Here is a 27,554-nt window from a genome sequence, read left to right on the forward strand (position 1 = left end):
AGCACCCTTGCAACATGTGCACAGGTGGCTGCAACTGGTGTCACAGAGAGTCCAACTCTATTCCCTACTTGCCACACAGTGTGTGACCAGCTGTGTTTGTTTTGGTCACCTCCACCAAAATTATTCACAGAAATATGAAGCATCCATTCACTCCATTGCTTTCTTACATCCTCACCTGCAGACTTCAATAAATACCAAATCAACACCATTGTGACTGAACATTTTAATATTTACTCATCTTTGATATCAATAAAATATAATTTTCTTTGTTTTCTTGCTCTTTGGTCTAGTTTTTGTACATGTTGAGTGCATCACACATGGTTCATTTTCATTTGGTGAGATTGCATTTAGGTTAAGCAAAGTTGTGTTTTACTTTACTCACTGTATGCACATTTTAATACTGGGTACAGGTGCAAGCTACCTCATAAGAAATACACCACAACAAGATGAAGGAACATTATAAACAAGGTTCACTACATGTTGCTGAATAGTAAACATGAAAATCTTTTTGGTTACAAGCAGGACAGAATGCTGTTCACTTGATAAATAAAACACGTGTGCATTAAAATGTGGTATGGTGAAATGGCATAGTTGCAGAAACTGAGAGTGTTTGTGTTATGGGATATTTATGACTTCCTGGAGAAGTGATCGCTGGAAAGTTGAATTCCACAATAAAGAAGTGCTTCATGGCTGAATATTGTGTTAACAGATATCAGCGATGGTGCCAAAGAGACACACATCATTCTTGGATGAGAGGTTGCATGAAAACCATTTTGACTTTGATAATGAAGACTGGTTTTCTTCCAATGATGACAAAAATGATGAGGCTATCATTAATGAAGAAAATGTCAGTGACTACTGATGTGATAATAAAGCTGAAGATGCAAGATCTCCTGAAATCCACAAAAGTATGAAAGGATGAAAATATCCACTGTGGGTGGAAGACGATGCTGTATTAACACTGAAAGTGGATATGGAATGTTGAGGATGTTCCATAAACATCCAGTGACATCTATGGCAGACCAGATAAAGAATAATGGTCTCACATTGGAGCAGAAGAGGTGGGTGTAATAAATGAAAATGAGACCTGGACAGTGTATATATTATCTTAAAATAAGAAGGCTATTGACAGTAAATGGGATTTTAAAGTAAAATTGATGATGTAGTCCATATTAATAGTTATAAAGCTATACTAGTTGCTTGTGGTTATTTTCAAAGAAAAGGATTTGGCTATAATGAAACATATGCATCTGAAGCAGGGTTGACCAGTCTGAGAACAATATGTGCTGTTATGAATCACAAAAAAACTGCAAATCAAATGGATGCAGAGAGACCTTTCCTTCACGGAAATTTTAATGAAGAAATTTATGTAATTGCACCAGCAGGAATTAATGCCGAAGCAGAAACTGTGGGTAAACTAACCAAAGCAATAATATCCTGGAATTTAATCTCTGAGAAGTTTGTTAAGGTTTTAGGCTTTGTTCAAAGCAGTGCTGATGGTTATCTTTATACTTATAGTAACATAAAGACTGTTGTTGTTGTTGTGGTCTTCAGTCCTGAGACTGGTTTGATGCAGCTCTCCACGCTACTCTATCCTGTGCAAGCTTCTTCATCTCCCAGTACCTACTGCAACCTACATCCTTCTGAATCTGCTTAGTGTATTCATCTCTTGGTCTCCCTCTACGATTTTTACCCTCCACGCTGCCCTCCAATGCTAAATTTGTGATCCCTTGATGCCTCAAAACATGTCCTACCAACCGTCCCTTCTTCTAGTCAAGTTGTGCCACAAACTTCTCTTCTCCCCAATCCTATTCAATACCTCCTCATTAGTTACGTGATCTACCCACCTTATCTTCAGCATTCTTCTGTAGCACCACATTTCGAAAGCTTCTATTCTCTTCTTGTCCAAACTGGTTATCGTCCATGTTTCACTTCCATACATGGCTACACTCCATACAAATACTTTCAGAAACGACTTCCTGACACTTAAATCTATACTTGATGTTAACAAATTTCTCTTCTTGAGAAACGATTTCCTTGCCATTGCCAGTCTACATTTTATATCCTCTCTACTTCGACCATCATCGGTTATTTTACTCCCTAAATAGCAAAACTCCTTTACTACTTTAAGTGTCTCATTTCCTAACCTAATTCCCTCAGCATCACCCGACTTAATTTGACTACATTCCATTATCCTCGTTTTGCTTTTGTTGATGTTCATCTTATATCCTCCTTTCAAGACACTGTCCATTCCGTTCAACTGCTCTTCCAAGTCCTTTGCTGTCTCTGACAGAATTACAATGTCATCGGCGAACCTCAAAGTTTTTACTTCTTCTCCATGGATTTTAATACCTACTCCGAATTTTTCGTTTGTTTCCTTTACTGCTTGCTCAATATACAGATTGAATAACATCGGGGAGAGGCTACAGCCCTGTCTCACACCTTTCCCAACCACTGCTTCCCTTTCATGCCCCTCGACTCTTATAACTGCCATCTGGTTTCTGTACAAATTGTAAATAGCCTTTCGCTCCCTGTATTTTACCCCTGCCACCTTCAGAATTTGAAAGAGAGTATTCCAGTTAACATTGTCAAAAGCTTTCTCTAAGTCTACAAATGCTAGAAACGTAGGTTTGCCTTTTCTTAATCTAGCTTCTAAGATAAGTCGTAAGGTCAGTATTGCCTCACGTGTTCCAACATTTCTACGGAATCCAAACTGATCTTCCCCGAGGTCGGCTTCTACCAGTTTTTCCATTCGTCTGTAAAGAATTCACGTTAGTATTTTGCAGCTGTGACTTATTAAACTGATAGTCCGGTAATTTTCGCATCTGTCAACACCTGCTTTCTTTGGGATTGGAATTATTATATTCTTCTTGAAGTCTGAGGGTATTTCGCCTGTCTCATACATCGTGCTCACCAGATGGTAAAGTTTTGTCATGACTGGCTCTCCCGAGGCCATCAGTAGTTCTAATGGAATGTTGTCTACTCCCGGGGCCTTGTTTCGACTCAGGTCTTTCAGTGCTCTGTCAAACTCTTCACACAGTATCTTATCTCCCATTTCGTCTTCATCTACATCCTCTTCCATTTCCATAATATTGTCCTCAAGTACATCGCCCTTGTATAAACCCTCTATATACTCCTTCCACCTTTCTGCCTTCCCTTCTTTGCTTAGAACTGGGTTGCCATCTGAGCTCTTGATATTCATACAAGTGGTTCTCTTCTCTCCAAAGGTCTCTTTAATTTTCCTGTAGGCAGTATCTATCTTACCCCTAGTGAGACAAGTCTCTACATCCTTACATTTGTCCTCTAGCCATCCCTGCTTAGCCATTTTGCACTTTCTGTCGATCTCATTTTTGAGACGTTTGTATTCCTTTTTGCCTGCTTCATTTACCGCATTTTTATATTTTCTCCTTTCATCAATTAAATTCAATATTTCTTCTGTTACCCAAGGATTTCTATTAGCCCTCGTCTTTTTACCTACTTGATCCTCTGCTGCCTTCACTACTTCATCCCTCAGAGCTACCCATTCTTCTTCTACTGTATTTCTTTCCCCCATTCCTGTAAATTGTTCCCTTATGCTCTCCCTGAAACTCTCTACAACCTCTGGTTCTTTCAGTTTATCCAGGTCCCATCTCCTTAAATTACCACCTTTATGCAGTTTCTTCAGTTTCAATCTGCAGTTCATAACCAATAGATTGTGGTCAGAATCCACATCTGCCCCAGGAAATGTCTTACAATTTAAAACCTGGTTCCTAAATCTCTGTCTTACCATTATATAATCTATCTGATACCTTTTAGTATCTCCAGGATTCTTCCAGGTATACAACCTTCTTTTATGATTCTTGAACCAAGTGTTAGCTATGATTAAGTTGTGCTCTGTGCAAAATTCTACAAGGCGGCTTCCTCTTTCATTCCTTCCCCCCAATCCATATTCACCTACTATGTTTCCTTCTCTCCCTTTTCCTACTGACGAATTCCAGTCACCCATGACTATTAAATTTTCGTCTCCCTTCACTATCTGAATAATTTCTTTTATCTCGTCATACATTTCATCAATTTCTTCATCATCTGCAGAGCTAGTTGGCATATAAACTTGAACTACTGTAGTAGGCATGGGCTTTGTGTCTATCTTGGCCACAATAATGCGTTCACTATGCTGTTTGTAGTAGCTAACCCGCACTCCTATTTTTTTATTCATTATTAAACCTACTCCTGCATTACCCCTATTTGATTTTGTATTTATAACCCTGTAATCACCTGACCAAAAGTCTTGTTCCTCCTGCCACCGAACTTCACTAATTCCCACTATATCTAATTTTAACCTATCCATTTCCCTTTTTAAATTTTCTAACCTACCTGCCCGATTAAGGGATCTGACATTCCACGCTCCGATCCGTAGAACGCCAGTTTTCTTTCTCCTGATAACGACGTCCTCCTGAGTAGTCCCCGCCCGGAGATCCGAATGGGGGACTATTTTACCTCCGGAATATTTTACCCAAGAGGACGCCATCATCATTTAATCATACAGTAGAGCTGCATGTCCTCGGGAAAATTACGGCTGTAGTTTCCCCTTGCTTTCAACCGTTCGCAGTACCAGCACAGCAAGGCCGTTTTGGTTAATGTTACAAGGCCAGATCAGTCAGTCATCCAGACTGTTGCCCCTGCAACTACTGAAAAGGCTGCTGCCCCTCTTCAGGAACCACATGTTTGTCTGGCCTCTCAACAGATACCCCTCCGTTGTGGTTGCACCTACGGTACGGCCATCTGTATCGCTGAGGCACGCAAGCCTCCCCACCAACGGCAAGGTCCATGGTTCATGGGGGGGACATAAAGACTAAGGTTAATATTTTGTTATATATAGATCGCATTATCCTTTTAGGAAATGATAAGATGAATATTCAAGATTTCAAATTGGCCTTAAGATGTACATTTAAAATGAAAAATTTGGGAGATTTGAGACTGTTCTTGGGAATTATGTAGATAAGAGGGAGGATGGAATGATTTAGAGTCAGAAAATTGATTTCGAAAATCTGTCAAGGAGGTTTGATATGAATGAATGCAAGTCAATTAACACATCCATGGAACTGAACTACAGAGAAGTTGAGAAAGATTGGATGAGAAATTGCCTTACAGATAACCAATAGGATGTTTGCTTTATTTAACTGAAACAACATGACCTTATTTAAGCTATGCTGTTAATTATTTCAGTCATTGCCAAAGTGCTGCAAAGGAATCACACTGGAAAGATTTAAAAAGAAATTGTGTTACATAAAAGACATGATAGGTAACGGGATGCATTATAAAATTGACTATAATAACTTATATGATGCCGACTTGGCCAACAGCACAGATAGAAAATCAACAGATTATACTATCAAGCTGTTTGGTAACACTGTCAGTTGGGGAGCTAAGAAACAAAATGCTGTAGCATGGTCTTCTACAGATTTGTGTTGTAAAATATTTATGGATGAGATATGTTTGAAAAGGAGAAAAGATGTCAAGTACATTGTTACAGAAAATCAGTGTGCAAACAAAAAATATGAAAAACTGTCTCAAGGATTCAGAACATGTCAAGTAGTAGATTAAGATTACAGAGAATGGAGGTTGAGTGAAGGAATAGCAATTCCATATCTTGCTGCTTGTGATTTCTTTGCCTTGAATTCATTTTTCTTGATGAAGAGACTTTTTTCTTGTTATTACTGTTTAGGTGTCCTTGTATGTGTTGTTCTTGTTGTTTTTAGATGTGACATGTATTGCTCTTTTTCTTCAGTGAGTAAATCTTTTAAAACTAATGCTCCTTGCTTGCTGCCAAACTCTGCTACCAGTTTTCTCAACAAATCTTCAGCATTCTTCTATAGCACCATATTTCGAAAGTTTCCTTTCTATTCTAGTTATAACTTATTATTCTCAACATTACATTTCTGTACAAGGCTGGACACCCTCAGAAACAATTACCTAATAGTTATATTTATATTCAATGTTAACAAATTTCTCTTTTTAGAAATCAAACATTGGAAAATCCAGGATCAAATGTAACAATATTATGAAAAGGAAAGTTGCCACTCACCATATAGTGAAGATGCTGAGTCACAGATAAGCACAACAAAAAGACTGTCACAAATAAATAAAGCTTTCGGCCAGTAAGACCGTTGTCAAAAGTAGACGACAGCCCCACTGCAAGCAGCAGCACCGGTTCATGATGGGAGAGGCAAATGGGTGGGGGTAAGGAGGCAGTTGGGGTGAGGAGGTGAAGGGATAGTATGGTAGGGGTTGTAGACAGTGTAGTGCTGCAGGTTAGAGGGACTGCAGGGAAGAGATGGGGGAGGGGAAGGGGGGGGAGTAGCAATAACGAAGAGAAGTAAAAAGATGTGGTGTGATGGTGGAATGATGGCTGTTTAGTGCTGGATGGGAAAAGGTAAGGGGCTGGATGGGTGAGAGCAGTGACTAACGACGTTGTAACCAGGAAGGTTACAGGTACATGTACATACAGCCAAGCCACCCGTGGTCACTGCATCTGCAGTGGTGAGTGGTCCCTCTCAAAATATACTGAGGGTCTCACTGAAGCCTTTACAGACTGTAACTATCCTCCCAACCTTGAACAAGAACAAGTCTCCCTTGCTTTATCTTTCCAGTCTCCCACCACTTCTCAAAGTCCCACCGTCCTGCTACAGAGGAGCATTCTCTTCGGAACCCATTACCATCCAGTACTGGAGTAAGTGAATTACATTTTGTGCTAGGGTTTCGACTACCTTTTATCATGCCCTGAAATGAGAAATGTCCTGCCCGCTATCCTTCCCACCCATCCCACAATGGTATTCCGCCATCCACTGAACCTACACAATATACCCGCCCTTTCTTACACAACCCCCACTCCAAACCTCTTACCTCATGACACATACCCCTGCAATAGACCTAGATGCAAGACTTGTTCAATACATCCTCCCACAACCACCTACTCCAGTCCATCACAAAGATCACCTATCTCATCAAAGACAGAGCTACCTGTGAAACCAGTCATGTGATCTACAAGCTAAGCTACAACCAATGTGCTGCATTCTGTGTGGGCATGAGAACCAAGAAGCTGTCTGTCTGCATGAATGGTCACCAGCAAACTGTACCCAAGAAACAAGTGGACCACCCTGTTTTTGAGCGCACTGCCAAACGTTTCATCCTTCATTTCAATTATCTTCACTACCTGTGCCATAAGGATCCTTCCCACCAATGCCAGCTTTTCTAAATTGTACATGTAGAAACTTTCCTTGCAATACATCCTAAGTTCCCATAACCCTCCCAGCCTCAGCTTTCATTAGTCACTGTCCTCACCCATCCAGCCTCATCCCTGTTCCCATTCCACCACTACACAGCCATCATTCCACCCTCACACTCAGTCTTTTTATTTCTCTACTTTTCCAGTACTCCCCCCACCCAACCTCTTCCCTGCCATTGATCTAGACTTCAGCACTACTCTGTCTGCCACTCCTACCACACTATCCCTCCCCCTCCCTGACCCAGCCTCCTCCTTACTCCCACCCAGTCGCCTTTCCCGTCGTGCACTGGTGCTGTTGCTCGCAATGTGGTTTCAGTTGCCTGAGACTGCAGTGGTGTGTATGAGTTGTGTTTACATGAGTGTGTGTGTGTGTGTGTGTGTGTGTGTGATCTATTTTTGATGAAGGTCTTACTGGCTGTAAGCTCTATTTATTTGTGACAGTCTTTTTGTCGTGCCTATCTGCAACTCAGCATCTCCGCTACATGTTGAGTGACAACTTCCTTTTCATAATCTTTTTCAGATTTTTTTTTTTTTTTTTTTTTTTTTTTTTTTTTTTTTTTTTTTTTTTTTTTTTTTTTTTTTTTTTTGCTATGCCAGTCTGCATTTAATATTCTCTCTATCTTGGCTATCATCAGTTATTTTGTCAATATTTGCAAAATTCTTCTACTACTTTTAGTATCTCATTTCCTGATCTAATTCTCTTGGCAGTGCATGATTTAATTTGACTACATTCCATTGTTTTATGTTTGTTGATGCTCATCTCATAACTTGATTTCAAGGTACTATCCATGTTCTTCCAAGGTCTTTGCCATCTCTGACAGAATTACAAACCACAAAGTTTTTATCCCCCCCAGTCTTTAAGTCCTTACCAAGTTTCACTTTGGTTTCCCTTACTGCTTGGCTGATGTACAGATTGAATAGCCTTGGGAATAGGTTACAATGCTGTCTCACTGCCTTCTGAACTACTGCTTCCCTCTTGATTAGCTTAGATTAGATTAGAAGTAGTTTTTGTCCCAATTAATCAATAGTGAAGAGTTCCTCCAAGAAATAGAACATGTCAGAAGAACAAAAAATATATAGCATGAAAAACAAATATGGTAATATGTCTTCCACATATCCCAAGTGGAATGATCATGATGGAAAGGGAATTAGTGAAAAAATTTTTAAACATATTTTTATTTATGAGGTAATATGTACTGAGTAGACAAATCATTTTATAAGACTGATTTACAATGATCACATTATTGACTGAACTTTTAGAGAAGTTCAGTTGTACTGATATTCACATTATTTTATATTATTAGTAAAACACACACACACACACACACACACACACACACACACACACACACACACACACACACATACATACATGCACACATCAGTTGTTTTTAATAAGAAATCCATTTATGGAGTAAAAAGAGCTGGTCACCAACAGATCCTTTAGGTTCCTCTTAAACTGAACTTTACTTTTAGTTAAACTTTTCATGACTGCTCGCTAGTTACAGAAAATGTGTGTTCTTCAATAATGAACACCTTTTAAGTAAGTGACTTTAAATATTTGTGAAGATTATTCTTATTTCTAGTACTGATTCCATTGAGTAAGCTGTTGGTTTGAAATAGAGAGATATTTTTAATGACAAATTTGATTAAGGCATGCCTATATTTTAAAGGTGAAGTTAATATCTCTAGCCTCTAAATAGGTCTCAGAAGGATGTTCTTGAGTTTACACTGCAAAAAATCTTATTACATGTTTTTGTACCCAGAAAAGTTTAGCTTGGCTTGACGATCTACCCCAAAAAATAGTCCCATATGACATTATCGAATGAAAGTACAGCTAGTATGTCAACTTTTCATTTTTATGTCCCCTATATCAGACAACATTCACATTGCAAATAGGGATTGGCATAGGTGCTTCTGCAGTTATTTGGAGTAATCCTCCCAGCTGAATTTATTACTATGCTGTAATAGCAAGTAATTTAACGTTTTACACTTCAATCTGATTGCCATCATATTTTAAGCATATACTGGTGGGAAACCTCTTACAAGTTTATTAATGTCCACAAAAATTTCAATAGCTGGTTTTTTTAAAGACTACACTTAATTTGATGTTTATTGCAATGTTTTTATCATCTGCAAACAAAATAAACTTGTCATTTGGTAATATTATTCATGAAAGGTCATTGATATACACAAGAAAAAGTAAGGGCCATGAGATGGAACGTTGTGCGAAGCCACACATAATTAGTTCCCAGTTGGATGATGCCAGGTAGCTTAATACATGACTCTTTCCTAACGACACCCTTTGTTTGCCCTCAGAGCTATTCGAATTGAACCTTCACACCATAACACTCTAATTTACTTGAAAGGTATTGTGATTTACAGAGTCAAATGACAGATCTCAAAATTTACCAGTAGGCTTTAATTTATAGTCTAATGAATTAAGTACATTTTCACTCTATGTGTAGATAGCCTTTCATGTCCTTCAACTCATACAACCTGCAGTCTCATTTTTCTGCAAGTTGTAAACAGCCCTTCATTCCTGAATTTTATCACTGCTTTCTTCAGAATTTCAAAGATTTTGTTCCTGTCAACAATGACAAAAGCTTTTTCTAAATCTACAAATGCTTGAAACATAAGTTTGCACTTTTTCAACTTATCTTCTAAGATAATCTTATTGTCAATACAGACTTGCATGTTCCTAGATTTCTCCAGGATCCTGACTGACTTCAATGTCAGTATTTTGCAATTGTGATTTATTAAATTGATGGTAGAGTAATATACACACCTTTCTTACACACACTGAAAGAAAACCAAGAAGGAGTTGTGCAATATAAACAAAAGCTGGTAGGCATGTTTCGACATCTGATAGATGATGTCCATTCAAATTTTGCAGTAGTTACATAAGAGTGGGAATAGTAGTGCCACTATGAGTGTGCAAATCAGGTTTGCTTAAAATACATGCTGCAACAGATGTGAGCATTAATTACCTTAGAGGTTGGACATGGTAAGTTGATGTTAGTCAAGAATGCCTTTAAGACAACAAAGATGCCATTAGCAACACCTCATTGAGTTTGAACAAGGTTCTGTAATAGGAATATGAGAAGCTGGATGTTCCTTCTACAATACTGCAGGAAGAGTTGGCAGGGATGCAGCCACTGTATATGATTGCTGGCAGCAGTGGTTGTGGGACTGTATAGTTGCAACAAGAATGGGCTCCAGTCAGCCATGTGGCACTACTGAGAGGGAATACCACTGTGTTCAGCATATGGCTTCAGTGCATTATAGTGCATTTGCAGCAGTGATTTAAGCAGCAGTTGGCACAACAGTGACACAATGGACTCCAAGGACAGCTCTGAGCCAGATGCTCTGTAGCGTCCATTCCACTGATTCCAAACCACCAGCACTTGTGTCTTCGGCTGTGTCAAGGAAGAGCTCACTGCAGGGCAAAGTAGAGCTCTGTTGTGGTTTCTGATGAAAGTTGTTTCTGCCTTGCTGCCAGTGATGGATGTGTGTTTATTAGATGGAGGCCAGTTGAGAGCTTTCTACCAACAAGTCTGTGTGCTAGAGTAATAGAACCTACACCTGGAATTATATCTGAGGTGTGATTTCATATGACAGCATGAATGCTCTCGTGGTTATCCCATGCGCTCTTACTGCAAATTTGTACTTCAATCTGGTGATGTGAACTGTTGTGTTGTGATTCATGAACAGCATTCCACAGGCTGTCTTCCAAGAGGATAAAAGATACCACATACTGCTGTTGTAATCCAACATGCTCTACAGAGTATTTACATGTTGCCTTGGCCTGCTGGATCACAAGATCTTCCTCTGACTGAGCAAATATTGGACAACATCAGATGACAACTCCAGTGTCATCCACAACCAGCATTAATTGTCTCTGTATCAACCAACCAAGTGCAACTGGCATGGAGCTCCATTCCACAAACTGACATCCAGCACCTGCAAAACACAATGCATGCATGTTTGCATGCTTGCATTAAGCATTCTGGGGGTTATGTTGATTATTAATGTACCAGCATTTCATATTTTCAATGGCTTATCTCACACTTACATTAATCTGTGATCTTGCAATGTTGATCAATTAAATAAGTTACCTAGACAAATGTATTGCTGATACTTCATAATTCTATGTTAATTATTTTTTTGATGTTCCAATTGTTTTCTATCAGGGTATCTCACATCCCACTTGGAGTAGTTTTTTCATTGAGTTTCCTCCCAAGACCTCAATACTTCTGAGGGAATATCATCTTCTCTAGTTACCCTACATTCTGTCAAATTCTTCTCACAGTAACACAGTTCCTATCTTATCTTGATCTGCTTCATTTATCCTTTTATAATAAGGTCTTCAAGCATATTTCCCTTGTATAGCCTTTAAATATATTCCTTCCACCTTTAATCATTTCTTTATTTGCTTAGTACTCGCTTACTGTCTCCCTTTAGTTTTGTTAAATTGGTAACTATCTTCCCCTTAGTAATACATGCTTCTACAGCTTTACATTTTTCCTCCTGCCATACTTGTCTTCCATTTGGCACTATTTGTCAGTCTAAGTTTCTGACATCTGTATTCCCCTCTGCCTACTTAATTTGCTACATTTTCATATTTTCTCCTTTAGTCAACAAAATTCAATATCTTCTTGTCATTCAAGGATTTCTACTGAGCCTCATATATCTGCCTATTGGAACTTCTACTGCCTTCACCACTTACTGTTTCAAAGTTACCCATTTGATTTCTATTGTATTTCTTTTCCCTGTTTCAGTCAATCGTTATCTAATGTTCCCTCTGAAAATCTCAACAACCTCTTGTAAATTCAAATTATACAGGTTCCATCTCCTTAATTTCATATCATTCTGCAATTTCTTCAGTTTTAATCTGCAGTTTATTGCCAATAAATTAAGGCCATAATATATACATCTGCCCTAGGAAATGTTTTGTATTTTAAAATCTGATTTTGAAATCTCTATCTCACTATCATATAATCTATGAGAAACCTTCTTGCACCTGCAGGCCACTTCCAAGTATACTACTTTCTTTCATGATTCCTAAACCAAGACTCAGCAATGGTTACACTGAGATCCGTGCAAAATTATACCAGATGGTTTCTGCTTTCATTCCTTCAGATCAGTCCATGAAATCCTATTAGTTTTCCTTCTCTTCCTTTTCCTGCTAATGAATTGCGGTACACCACCACATATAAATTTTCATCTCCCCTCAATATCTGAATAATTTCCTTTGTCTACTGATGCCTTAATTATTGCTTTTTCCTTGTGCTAACATCCTCCTGAGTGTTCTCCACCTTGAGTTCCAAATGGGTAACTATTTTAGCTTCAGAATATTGCACTTAAGAGGGTGCCATCTTGTAGAACTTCACCACTTAAAGTTATCTGTTACTGTTAAAAATATAATTTTTTTCAGAACTGTGCTTTACATATTCACAACTCAAGACAAAAACATTATGAAGTCATTTCTTCCTTGTCTGTCGTTCGGAATGGAGTTATATACTCTTGGGAAAGGTCTTCTACAGTTTAGCAACTAAGAAAACAAGAAATTTAGAATTGATACCAGTTAAGCAGATTAAGAATGTATCTTGCTAGCCACTTCTTCTGCAAATTACATTATCTAGATTCAGCCACTGAAAATTCATGTTAGCTGCATGTTAAGTGAGAAGCTTCACTTTAAACAAACATCTGTTGTTTCAAGTGTGGGTAACTATTTTCTTTGAAAACTACCACTATGAGCCACCAGTAGAAGATAAATAGAGCACTTTAATATAACTAATGAGGTGTCAACTTTATTTTAAGGAACAGCTTTCGTGCTAATTTACTAACAGAAATTACTTTCAGCTTTTCCATACAAAAACATATTAAATATAATATTAATAGTTTTGTTGTTAAAAGTGTACAGATTAAGTTTCTGAGGGTTGGTTCTCTTTTGTTAAAGTATACACTGACTTGTTTCACGTCCGTGAATGTTCTCCTTCTTGATTGGTACCAACCAATAAGAGCAATGAAATGTATGATTTCCATTTTAAAGTGTGATTTAACACAGAATATTATGCCACAGGACAATCTTAATCTGTTACTTCAACTTTTTGCTGAATTTTATAATTATTTGGTCTTAATAATATCAGTAATTAATCCACACCCTTGTATTAATAATACCTCCATAATGGTCCCTCATTGCATCAGGTTTCCACTATATCTGACTCGTTTCTTCAGCAAAACTAATTTTGGGACATTGTTTATGATCTGTCTTGAGGTTTAATGAAGCACCAGCAGGCCATTCTTTACTCTCTCTTCAATATTTTATTGAAAATTCCTGTCTTTTGGTATCCTCTTTTTAATTCAACTCTGCCACATGCATTCCCGCTCACTTAATTCATTATTTAATGGTCACATCACATTTTCAATGACTGTCATTTGGACCCCCTTTTTTAGTTTAATGCAAATGTTGTTCCTACAAAAGTAATACTGAATTCAATGTTGGACTACCTCTCTTCATTGCTTCTAATGTTTATAATTATTTTAATATCCTGCATTTAAATAATTTACACCACCAGAAGCCATTTACCAAATTTATTAATGTTTCTCAAGTGATGAGGCAAAAATATTAAAAGTGATCAAATGTTTCAAATTTCACTGATAACATGTCAATTATTTAGAATAATTATTTTAAAAAATTATCTTGTGACATTATATGTGCAGTTGTTCTGGAAGAGACTGCGTCGCGCAGTACTGCTGCCACGTGTGATTCAAATTCAAGATGCACAGGCTTGAGATGACAGCCGAAAAGAAGGAGATAGATTGGAATACAGCTGGTTTTGGGGAGGCTTGTCAGCCCAGAAAAGGAGATAGATTAAAATTTGATTGATTTCTGGAGAGATTTTATTTGTGCTTCATGAGGTGCAGTTAGATTAGAATGTGATACTGCATAAGTGAAAAGTTGAAGCAAGATGTTATATTTTTATGGTAGTTAATACTAATCAATTAACTCCATTCTGAGTTAATGCCTAGCTATGTAACTTTCTGAAGCATTACTGAATAATTAAGATGTATTGAAGAATATTTCCAAATTAGAAATGTGGATAAAAGGAACAGAAATGCCATTTGCAACACTGAAAGCAGCAGAGTGACATAGTAAACACATCAATGAGAGCACTTGTACAGAAGCACAGATGAATTATGTTTGAGGAAAAAAAGAACATAGCAACTACATTATTTGATGTAGTGAGTTTTAATTTGTTAAGAACAGTATATATTCTTCCCATCTATCCTGAACATCATTCATAGCTATTCTGCATGATGCTTTTCAGGCTGTTGTTTTCATGATGACAGTGAAATTGTTGTCAAGTGCCAAATGCCTAATGGAAAATCAACAATTATGGAAAGGATAGAGTGCTACTCATCGTAATGATGACTTGCTGAATTTCTGACGTGCACAATGAAATGACTGTTACATTAAGCTTTCAGCCAAAACCTTCTTAAGAAAAGAGAAACACACATAAATTCAAACAAGCAAGCACACCTCACACACGACTGCTATCTCTCGCTGCTCTGGTCTTTGAGGAGCCAAGACAGCAGTCATGTGTGTGTGTGTGAGAGAGAGAGAGAGAGAGAGAGAGAGAGAGAGAGAGAGAGTGAGAGAGAGTGGACTTGCTTGTGTGAATGCACGTGTGTTTTTCTTGAGAGAGAGAGAGAGAGAGAGAGAGAGAGAGAGTGGGCTTGCTTGTGTGAATGCACGTGTGTTTTTCTTTTCTGGTGAAGGATTTAGCTGAAATCTTAATGTGTAACAGTCTCTTTATTGTGCCTGCCTGCAGCACACTGTGTTATTTTTATGGTGAGTTGCAATCAGACCTTTCCAAATTGTTGATATTACAGCCTGGACTTATCACTGTTTGGAAATGCCTAATGGATCTTTTCAGTTGACTGTAGGATATGTACTACACAAATTTTCATTGTCACCATCAGTTACATTTTCATGGCTCTGTTGTCATCCTTACATATCTGAACTGTTCTCCTCTCTTCATTTAGAGAATGTGCTTTTTAGATAATGGAAACAGTAAAATAATAAGTTTCCATATATTTGAGGCTTGGAATCAGGCACATAAACTATGCTGAGAACATTGGTGAATGTTTGAATGATAGCTCAGCAAAGTTTTCAGTCATCATATGGCAATCAAAGACAATGCCTCAACTACAAGGCGAGTGGTTAGTATAATTCTTTCAACCCATTACCATAGCAATATGATTTTTGATTTACAACAACACAGCTCACAGATGAGCAAAATATCCTTTGTAAGTGTTTACAATAGTATACTTACAATATTTATTAACTGTGATGTGTATTTTATTTGTGATCTGTCACTGTCACACAGTATACTATACTGAGTACAAATATTTTATTGCAGAAGTACTTGAAACAATGTGCTACTGTTTTGATGCTACATATGAATGTCACTGCAAGAACAAAATAAATTATGCTGAACAATATAATGTATGGAGATTGAAAATAAACTACCAATAAAGACATAGTACCTGTAAATTATATAATACATATAAACCTCCAATAGTGCACATAGTTTCTTAAATTTGTAGTGATACCATAGCGCTTAGAAGGAGAAGTGTCATTACTTCTGTTTTTGTGATAGCTTTTATAACAGTAGCTGCTGCACACACCGACAGACTGTGCAGCTGTTGCTTATGACTGGCTGAAGTACATTTCTAATGGTGCAGCTCATAAGACAAATTTACAATTGTTGTTGTGTTTAGTGGTGTTTCACAATGTTAAGGAATTTTTTATCAAAAAGTAACAGTAGAGTATTATTTTCGAGTGTGTTTATACGTTTTTTCCACAAAACTTATCTCAAGAATTTTAGCAGCAGTGAAAACATGGCACTATTCACAAGAGATATGAATACCATAATGTATCAGATGCACTCGGCTCTTGAATACCAAATAACTCACTCTACAAAGATTTCCCCTCATACGAAATATTGACTGACTTTTACAAAACCATCTGCTCAGAAAACAACACAATTTCTCAAACAGTACAATGGAATCTCTGTCACATTAAAGAGTACATTGGAAATTTATCAGTATTTATACTCCAAAGGTTTTAAGTATGTAATGACAGGAAAATTCAACCAAGATCCTCTGGAACATCATTTTGGAATTTTGAGGTCTATAAGTTGTGAAGAGCATCCATCGACTGTAGATTTTTAAGTATGTTACAATGCATGTATGTCCCAGTTAAGATGCTGTATCTGCATCTGGGAACTGTGAACTGAATTCAGATGTGGTTATGTTCTAAAGAAATGGAGGTATGAAACAAAAGCATTAACTTATCTACTTAGGACAAAATTAAGGATAAAATGGTGATAGTGGACTAGGAGAATGACCTTCCTACTCTGTACAAAGACAATATTCCAAAACAATGTTTAGTTTATCACATAGCATGTTACATTGTCAAAAAGCTTAATAAACAGAGCAGGTGTGTTAAGTGTGCTCAAACCCTTGTGAAAGAAATGTCGTATGACTCAAAAGTTGCAACCTTCACTGCAATAAAGGACTTTGGCTCAATAAGTAGCCTTTTCATTTGACTTACCTACCTTGAAAAGAAATTGTCTTCCATCTCAACACTATGGGGTATATATTTTATGAGTGTTTAGACAACACTGATGAAACAGTTTGAGGAACATGTGATTTAGGATGTTGTTGGAACATAAACTTGACCTTGCCAGTAAATTAATTTTCCATTTCATGAAGTGCTGCTTTTTCTTTCACATGAAAGAAATCAGCAAAGAGCTCTTATCAGCAAAGTCTGTGAAGACATCACTCAAGCTTTAAAAAGTTTCTGACAATTAACATCTTCAAGTTATATGGTGAGTTTATATTATCTTTTATCTGCTATGTTTCAGTCTGCATTATTGTTAGGTATGTGCCTCTATAGATAATTTTTTGCATGTTGCGCTATATTTTGATCTTCATCAGTATATTTTATTTACTTATTATACGTGACCTGAAGGATGTCAACATTTTATATTTCAATGCAGGTAGCATAGTTCATTTACCTTGTCTTAATCTTGTCAAATGAAGTGTTTTAAAATTGTGTAAGATCTGACTAGTACATATACCGAAACATTCTTCACCCAGCACTAAGCGATGGTAGAAATGCCTAGCGCCTACTCTTCTTCTAGACTCTATGGTGGTAATGTAGCTCTGTGTACTGCTAAATTTGTGGTAATGATGTTCACAGTGTGTTTCTTGTCTGATTTGATATGCTGGCTAAAAGAACTTCTTTGGTCAGGTTCCCACAAGCTTCTCCCATTTTCTACACTGAAACTAATATTTATTTTCCATTTTATAATATAACTACACTACTCTCTCTAGTAGACATTAAAAGTGCAGCCCATCTTAACACACCCTCTAACAGTTTCAATACCAATTCCAAAAACATGCTGATATTGTCGATTTGCGATTATTTCTGACATTTCTTTTAGGTCAACTGACAGTGTCTAGCAGATAAATTCAATATCTATAAGCCTTACTCTCAAATTTCAGTCATTCTTACCAAACAGATATCACTATCAACAATCAGATGCAGAGTCCAAGAACATTGACATTACATGTTCAGCTGAAGATGCTCCACCTCTTAGTGCTGATCATGAACAATATTAACCAGTGGTAAAAGACGCTTAATGTAAGAGATGGGGGAAATGATAAATTGCAACAAATATGTATTGTACTCTATTCTGAGGGGTAAGTAACAGTTGTGTTACAGTATGCAGCATCTCTCTGATGTAGTAACACCAATCAGCTGTGACTGTTGTTATTTTTTTATGCTGAACAAAATTTGTTGTTATATGCAATATGTTGCATTGCATGGTTTAGGTATCACATCAGACTGTAGATTAAACTTAAATGGCTGAAAAGTAATCAGTAGGAAAGCCCAGTTATTTGCAATTAAAGGATGTGAAAGGCAAGATATCATTTGATGGCAGCTATAATTTTAATATAACGTTAATAGCTATCCTTGACCTTGTTTCAATGATTAATTAGTCTTAATATATGGCACATGTGCAAAGATGCTGATGCACTGGCCTATCTGTTTATTACAGTTACTGTCTACTTCACAGTGTTAAACACCAAGAGGGCTATGTTATTGCACACACCACATTCAATAATATTTCATTCATCCTACAGCTATTATGTAAAGACCTTCACCAATACGCTATAAAGAAATTATAGGCAAAAAATGTATCCTATGATTTCTTTCAGATTTTAAGTTAACAAACCCCTAACAGATATGACTTTGATGCTATCAGTCTACATAGGAGATGGATCACAAATCACTCATGCAACACTTTCTAGAATATTGCTCAAGAGGTTGGGACCCCCCTATCAGATAGAACTAACAGAGGATATTAAACATATTCAGAGAAGGGCAGCACAAATGGTCATAGGTTTGTTTGACCTTTGGGAGAGAGTCACATAGATGCTGAAGAAACTTAACTGGCAGACTCTTGAAGATGGACACAAACTATTTCAACAAAGCCTGCTTGCAAGGTATCAAGAAACAGTTTTAAATGGTGACTCTAAGAATATACTACAGCTCCCTATGTACAGCTCACATAGGGATTGTGTGGGCAAGATAAGATTAATTACAGCTCATGCAGAGGCATTTAAAGAATTATTCTTCCCACTGGCCTACATGTTGCCAAGACTGTTTCGACTACACTGCAGAATACAGGAACTATAATTTGTATTTGTGTAATTAATGATCATTGCATATAAGAAGAATTATTACAAGCAAATCACCATCATCTATTTAGGTTTCATCATAAATAGTGTCTTCTATTTGACAACTGCGTCAAATGTTAAAAAGTACCTGATGCGTTTACTCCAAAATATGTCCACCCTGTTAGTTACTTGGACACCAGTCAGGGTGTTGGTATTTGCATTTTAGAGGACAAATATGATTTTGTGTCAAGCAATTTGATGTCTTTGTGTCACACAGTATCGTCTATTATGGTAAAATATTCTACAACTTTTACTTAAAGTGAAACTGTTGATTTGTTAAACAAGAGAGTACAACCAAATATGTGGTTAGTGTTTTCATTTATAACAACATAGTATCACTATCATAGAACTGTACAGTACAGAAATGATCTTGAAGCAGACAACTATTCCGTTTCTATATTGATGAGAAGAGTGTGAACTGATACACAGTAAATTATTTTTAAATTACTGGTTTGCTTGCAAAGTTGGAATTTGTGGTGCTGACCTCACATGAGATGTGATGTCACAAACTAATTCCAGAAGAGATTTCTGAGTGCCGTTTAAATGTGAATTTGTGGAATCAAAATTTAGTCCAGGAAAACAGTGATCCCATTTGAGGATAAATTTCTGCTACAGTATTTCATTATGTTTATGACAAACTTTTTGGAGTCAGAAAGTGACTGACCTGGCCTATATTGGTACTGTATAGAGTGACACAGTGGCATGAAATGTACTGGGAATTGAAAGTTCTGCATATAGATTGAAAAAATGGCAATTGTAATGTTACCAAATGACTATCATCACCTGAGCTAAATGTGTATCACTCATCATCATCAACAACAATTTACCATCAACTGCCTCTTCCAGATAATTACAGTTTTAATCTTTTGCATCTGAATTTGACTTTCTTGTTTCCTTATGTCAAGAATTAGATAACTTTCAGAGTTTTTTCTTCTCATGGGAAAACTAACACACAATTTCTGTAGATGTTTCCGATCATTTTGCCTCACTACATGCTCAAACCATCTCCATTTCACTTTTTTAACAGCTGCTATCACCATCTCAACAAGTTATTTTCCCATTTTTAATTTTCTGCAAAGCACAAACAAACAATGTCCATTACATGACCAGATAGAGACTCCTGCAAAGCAATGCTTGGACTCAGGTACACAATCAATAGAACGTAAGCCCCAAAAAGGGGTTCTCAGGTTTGAATCCACAACCAGTAAACACCAATGGACTAACAGTAAAATGTAAAGATTATATTCATAATTCTCAGCTGCCCAGAGATGAAATCAATTGACTTTGAAGGAGAAGTTGTGAGCTAATCATTCTGTAAATGCAGTAAGTTTGATAAACAGTAGCCGTCCAAAGAGAAATCCATGTACACAAGGTCATCAAAGTCAACTGATTTCATCCCTGGGCAGCTGAGAACTATAAATACAATCTTTAAATTTTACTGTTAATCCATTGGTGTTTACTGGTTGTGGATTCAAACCTGAGAACCATTTTTTGGGACCTGTGTGGCACACTCTGAAAAGCAGCTGAATTATCTGCACTAGCATACATTGTTGTGGACCTATAGATTGCTTGATACCAGAGTGTTTACTCAGCACAATTGGCATCTGCAGTGGCCTCAAGAACTGTGTGTGCCCTCTGCCAGCCCTGCCTCCCAGCAATATGAAATATGCTAGTCTTCTGAGAAATCTCCTCTTGGTGGTGCATCAACTACCTCTGTATGTTCATCTCTGTCAAACGAGAAAACTGTACTCTTATTAAATTGTTAACTTTCTGTTTTTTCTTGTTATGCCCATAATGCATCTTTCCATTGTTCAGTGGTTGAAATTCAATGTTTGTACTTCCATAAGTTACATCTCCATCTACAGCTACGTGGATACTCTGCAAATCACATTTAAGTGCCTGGCGGAGTGCTCATTGACCTTCACAATTATTCCCTAATATTCCAATCTTGATCAGTGTGCAGAAGAAACAAAGACCTATAGCTTTCCATGTGAGCTCTGATTTCCCTTATTTTGTTATGATGATCATTCCTCCCTATGTAGGTTGGCATCAACAAAGTATTTTCACATTCAGAGGAGGAAAATAGTGATTGAAATATTGAGAGAAGATTTAGCCACAACAAAAAACACCTTTGCTTTAAAGATGTCCACCTCAAATCCTGTATCATGTCAGTGACACTCTCTCCCCTGTTCCTCAATAATACAAAATGTGCTGATCTTCTTTCAACTTTCTCATTGTACTGTGTTAATTCTATGTGACAAGGATACCCACACTACACAGCAGTACTCCAAAGTGTAGCGTAGCCAGTCTCTCTGTAGTAGATCTGTTGGATCTTCTAAGTTTTCTTCCAATAAAATTCAGTCTTTGGTTTAAGTTCCTCACCACATTCTGTATGTGTTCTTTCCAATTTAAGTTATTCATAATTCTAATTCCTAGGTATTTAGTTGAATTTACAACTTTTAGATTTGACTGACTTATCATTTAAATGAAGTATAGCGGATACCTTTTAGCACTCATATGGATGACCTTCCAGTTTTCATTATTTGCACCATACAAATATCTTTTCTAAATAATTTTGCAATTTATTTTGATTTTCTGATGACTTTACTAGACAATAAATGACAGCATCATCTGCAAACAACCCAATATGGCTGCTCAGATTGTCTCCTAAATCATTCATATAGATAAGTAACAGCAGATGGCCTATAGCCATACCTTGGGAAACACCTAAAATCACTTCTATTTTACTTGATGAATTTCCATCAGTTAACACCAACTGTAACCTATCTGGCAAGAAATCACAAATCCAGTCACATAACTGAGATGATATTATATAAGCATGCAATTTAATTACAAGCCATTTGTGAGGTGCAGTATCAAAAGCCTTTTGGAAGTCTAGAAATATGGAATCAATTTGAAATCCCTTGTAAATAGCACTCAAATCTTTGTATGAGTAAAGAGACAGTTGTGTTCCCAAGAATGATGCTTTCTATAACTGTGTTGACAGTGAGTCAGTAAACAATTCTCTTCGAGGTAATTCGTAATGTTCAAACATCATATATGTTCCAGCATCCAGCTGCATATCAATGTTAATAATATGGACCTGTACTTTAGTGGATTGCTACTACTGCCTTTCTTGAATTTTGGTGTAACTTGTGCAACTTTACAATCTTTGGGTATGGATCTTTTGTCGATGATGATGATGATCTTTGGTTTGTGGGGCGCTCAACTGCAAGGTCATCAGCGCCTGTACAAAGTTCCAATTTTTTCACTGTCCAATTTCTTTCACAGTCCCATCTAGCCACTGTCACGATTGATGCAGATGATGATGAAATGATGAGGACAACATAAACACCCAGTCCCCAGGCAGAGAAAATCCCCAACCCGGCCAGGAATTGAATCTGGGACCCTGTTATCCAGAGGTAGGAAAGCTAGCCACTAGACCATGAGCTGCGGACGGATCTTTTGTCAAGCAAGCAGTTGTATATGATAGTTAAATATGGAGCTATTGCATCAGCATACTTTGAAAGGAACATAATTGGTATATGTTCTGTAATGGAAGATTTGCTTTTATTAAGTGATTTAAGTTGCTTCACTACTCTGAGGATAACTACTATGAATTCTGGTAAATTTAATTTGTCATCTTTGGTGAAGGAATTTTGGAAGACTGTGTTTAGTAACTCTGTTTTAGCAGCACTGTCGTTAACAGTATTTCCTTTGCTATCATGCAGAGAAGGCATTGATTGTGTTCTGCCACTAGCATACATTGCCGGCCGCGGTGGTCTAGCGGTTCTAGGCGCGCAGTCCGGAACCGCGCGACTGCTACGGTCGCAGGTTCGAATCCTGCCTTGGGCATGGATGTGTGTGAGGTCCTTAGGTTAGTTAGGTTTAATTAGTTCTAAGTTCTAGGTGACTGATGACCTCAGAAGTTAAGTCGCATAGTGCTCGGAGCCATTTGAACTAGCATACATTACAAATGACCAGAATCTTTTAAGCATTTCCTATTGAAGTCCTTGCTAAATTTAGAACTTCTGTATTGCCAGTCTTGAAGATTTTGTGATCATTTAAATTTGGCATATTTTTTCATTGTTTCTGCAACAGTGTTTTGACCCATTTTGTATACAAAGGTGGATAAGCTCCATCATTTGTTAATTTATTTGGTATAAATATCTCAGTTGCTGTTGATACTATTTCTTTAAATTCAAGCCATATCTGGCCTCTGACCTCTATCCATTCAAATTCTACTTCAATTTTGCTACAAGATAAACTACTTCTAACAGCAACAAAAACACCATCCCCAACTGTGTATAGCCTATCCTTTCTTAACACCATTAGGTCCTTCACAAAAATTTTGGCTTATTTCTGGCCTTAGCAAGCTTTAAGTGCCTATAATGATTTGAGCATCAGTGCTTTCTATTAGTGCTTGGAGCTCTGGTAGTTTCTTAACACAGCTGTGACAATTTACAACTGTTATACTGGTGGTTCCTGGATTTATGTTCTTCCTGTGTTTGACTTGAACCCTGAAGCCCTTTTCTTGTTTCCCAAAACCCTCTAACTTCAAAAAGACACACAACCCATGCCATACAGCCCCTGCTACCCGTATATCTGCCTCCTGTGTGTAGTAGACTCATGACCTATTTAGAAGAATCTGAAACCTAACCACCTTGTGGAGCGAGTCAAGAAATTTGCAGCCTACATGGTCGTAGAACCGTTTGAGCCTCTGATTCAGACTCTCACTCTACTCTGTACCAGAGGTCTGCAATCTGTCGTATCAACTAGGCTGCAAATGGTGGGCCCTGCTTCCACCTTGCAAGCAAGACTGACAGCCTTTAACACTTCTGAAAGCAAATTGAAACCAGAGAGAATCTCTTCCAATCCAAAACAACTCACATCATTGCTACCAATGTGAGTCACCACCTGCAGTTGGCTACACCCTGCACTCTTCACGGCATCCAGAAGGACCGATTCCACATCTGGAATGACTCCATCCGGTATGCATACGGAGTGCACACTGGCTTTCTTCCTCAGCCTAGCAGCCACGTAGCTAAGGGGTTCCATAAGTTAGAACTTGAAAATGGTGTTATGGAAAGGGAAGAGGAAGTAGATGAAAATGGGATGCAAGGTATGATATTGCGAAAAGAATTTCACTGAGCATTGAAAAGATCTAAGTTGAAATCAGAAACTAGAGTAAACAAAATCCTCTCAGAATTATTGAGATCCTTAGGAAAACATAACATGACAAAACTATGTCATCTAGAATGCTAGACAAGTGAAACATCCTCAGACTACAAAGAGAATGTATACCTCCAATCCCAAAGAAGGCAGACCTTGACAAGTTCGTACATTACAGAACCCTCAGTTTAATAAGGTATGGCTACAAGATACTGACATCAATTATTTAAAGAACAATGGGAAGACTGGTAGAAAGTGACCTCAGGAAAAATTGTTCTGGATTCCTGTGAAATGTAGGAATAAGTGAAGCTTACCTTACACCTTATCTTAGAGAAGATAAACCAAACAAAAGCAAATTTACATATACAACATTTGTAAATCTAGGAAAATATTTTGACAATGTAGAATGGAATACACTCATCAAAATTCTGAAGATAGTGGGGATAAAATATAGGGAGCAAAACATTATATATAAGCTGTACAGAACCCAGACTGCACTAATAGGAGTTGAATGACATATAACAATATTGTGAAAAGGGAAGTCGCCACTCACCAAATAGCATAAGCACAATAAAAAGACTGTCAAAAATATAGCTTTTGGCTTGTAAGGCCTTCATCAGAATTAGACGGCAAACACACACGTACACACTCACACAAAAGCAACTCACACACACAGTTGAAGGACATGAAAGGATAGCAATAGTTGTGAAGGGAGTGAGACATGGCTGTAGCTTATCCCTGATGTTATTCAAACATTACATTGAGCAAGCAGTAAAGGAAACCAAAGATAAATTTGAAAAAGGAATTGTGTTAAAGGAAATGAAGTAAAAACTTTAAGGTTTGCCATTGTGATTGTAATCCTGTCAAAGACATCAAATGATTTGGAAGAACAGTTGAACAGAATTGATAGGGTTTTGGAAACATGTTGAAAGATGAACTCCTACAACAGTAAAACAAGAGAGACAGATTATCTTGAATTATTTGAGACAATGTTGAGGTAATTGGATTAGGAAATAACACACTGAAACTAGGAAATGAGTTTCCTACTTTGCCAGCAAAGTAACTGATGATGACCAAACAAGAGAGGATAGAAAATGCAGAACAGCAATAGCAAGAGAACTTTATTCAAAACGATACATTTGTTAACACTGAATATAAATTAAAGTGGTCAGAAGTCTTTCTTGAAGACCTTTTTCTGCAGTGCAGACATTGATGATGAACAGTTCAAGTAGGATGAAAATAGAAACTTCTGATATGTTGACCTACAGAAGAACGGTGAATATTACATTAGTAGATGGGTAGACTCGTTACCTAATGAAGAGATATTAAATGAAACTGAGGTGAAGAATTTGTGCCACAATTGACTAAAAATAAGAGACTCTTTGATAGGATACATTATAAGGCATCAAAGAATCATTCATTCAGTAATGGAAGGAAGTGCACAATGTAAAAATTGTATAGGTAGACCAAGGCTTGACAATAGTAAGCTTTTTCAGATGGCTATAGGCTGCAGTAACTATGCAGAGATGAAACTACACAGGACAGACTAAGGTAGAAAACTGTCTCTTGACTGATTACCACTATTCGAACAGTAAGTTGGTAATGACAACATACACTGGTTGTAGACTGAAGAACATTGGGATTTACTTCTGAATACTGCATTTAGTTTCCCAAATGAACTTAAAGCCATTTTTGTCATCATGTTTATTTCTATAAATATTCATCCACTAGTTTTCAGTTGTCCTAAGTATGCAAAAATTGTCAACTGTTTCTAAATTTCATAATTAACCTTTATTATTTTACTATTGACATCCAGACTGTACATTATTTTGCTCTTACTGTAATTAATCTTAAGGCTGCCAACTTGATCTGTCATGTTCCTTCACCATTTCCTGAAGTTCTTTTAAATCCAAAACAAACTAAATACAATCATCTATGAACTGAAAGTTCTTCAGATTAGATCTACTGATGTACATCCTTTCTTCACGCCAGCTTATTGACTTGAAGACCTCCTCCAAAGGTGCAGCAGTTTAACTGAAATAGAGTCATCTTCTCGACCTCTTTGACAATTCTGGACTTTTCTCACTCTTAACATATGTGAATGGAAGTAGTAGTCTTGTTGTAAATATCCTTCAACAAACTGACGTCGGTAGATATAATTTTTTTATTCTCATGTTATGCATGCACAGACCTTACTGTGATTGTGTTAACCACTATTTTGTAGTCTATAAGCATAATACAAAGTGGTACCTAGCATTTCATTGCTTCTGCCTATAGCTTCATTGAAACCTTTAGATGGTCAGTTGTGTTATACTCATTTCTTTGGTTAAAGTGTAAACTGTGTTCAGACAGTTAGCAATGATTGTTATAAAAATATTACACATCACCTTTCTTGAGATGAACAGCTTTCCTTACTTCATCTAGTAGTACATTTGCAATGCATTCATTCTCACAGTCTATTATCTGACAGTTTGTTTCCTTATGTGCACTGGTCCATCATAATAATGCCATCAGACTCCATGTCTGATGTGATGTCTATCCAACATATGTTGTTATTGTAGTGGTCTTCAGTCCGGAGACTGGTTTGATGCAGCTCTCCATGCTACTCTATCCTGTGTAAGCTTCATCATCTCCCAGTACCTACTGCAACGTACATCCTTCTGAATCTGCTTAGTGCATTCATCTCTTGGCCTCCCCCTATGTTTTCTAGCCTCCACGCCACCCTCAAATATTAAACTGGTCATCCCTTGATGCCTCAGAATATGTCCTACCAACCAATCCCTTCTTCTAGTCAAGTTGTGCCACAAGTTTCTCTTATCCCCAATTCTATTCATTAGTTATGTGGTCTACCCATCCAATCTTCAGCATTCTTCTGTAGCACTACATTTCAAAAGCTCCTATTCTCTTCTTGTCTAAACTATTTATCATCCACATTTCACTTCTATACATGGCTACACTCCATACAAATACTTTCAGAAATGACTTCCTGACATTTAAATCTATAGTCTATGTTAACAAATTTCTCTTATTCAGAAATACTTTCCTTGCCATTGCCAGTCTACATTTTACATCCTCTCTGCTTCAACCATCATCAGTTATTTTGCTCCCCAAATAGCAAGACTCATCTGTTATGTTAAGTGTCTCATTTCCTAATCTAATTCCCTCAGCATCACCTGATTTAATTCAACTACATTCCATTATCCTTGTTTTGCTTTTGTTGATGTTCATCTTATATCCTCCTTTCAAGACACTGTCCATTCCATTCAACTGCTCTTACAGGTCCTTTGCTGTCTGACTG

At 37.3% G+C, this 27,554-nt stretch overlaps 2 protein-coding genes across 4 annotated transcripts in view; one reads left to right on the forward strand and one right to left on the reverse strand.

The window, feature by feature from the left end:
* LOC126203194 (toll-like receptor 13) overlaps nucleotides 1-14,877 on the forward strand; it is a 224,740-nt gene extending 209,863 nt beyond the window's left edge. For all 3 annotated transcript variants that reach the window (XM_049937436.1, XM_049937437.1, XM_049937438.1), the window contains one exon: nucleotides 13,991-14,877. In XM_049937436.1, coding sequence (XP_049793393.1) covers nucleotides 13,991-14,062 — 72 coding nt within the window. In that variant the 3' untranslated portion in view covers nucleotides 14,063-14,877. The remainder of the gene's footprint in view (nucleotides 1-13,990) is intronic.
* LOC126203195 (dynein axonemal intermediate chain 7-like) overlaps nucleotides 1-27,554 on the reverse strand; it is a 764,826-nt gene that overhangs the window by 490,514 nt on the left and 246,758 nt on the right. The gene's annotated exons all lie outside the window — the stretch shown is intronic.

This window comes from Schistocerca nitens, chromosome 9 (genome assembly GCF_023898315.1).
Source record: "Schistocerca nitens isolate TAMUIC-IGC-003100 chromosome 9, iqSchNite1.1, whole genome shotgun sequence".
Taxonomy (NCBI): domain Eukaryota; kingdom Metazoa; phylum Arthropoda; class Insecta; order Orthoptera; family Acrididae; genus Schistocerca; species Schistocerca nitens.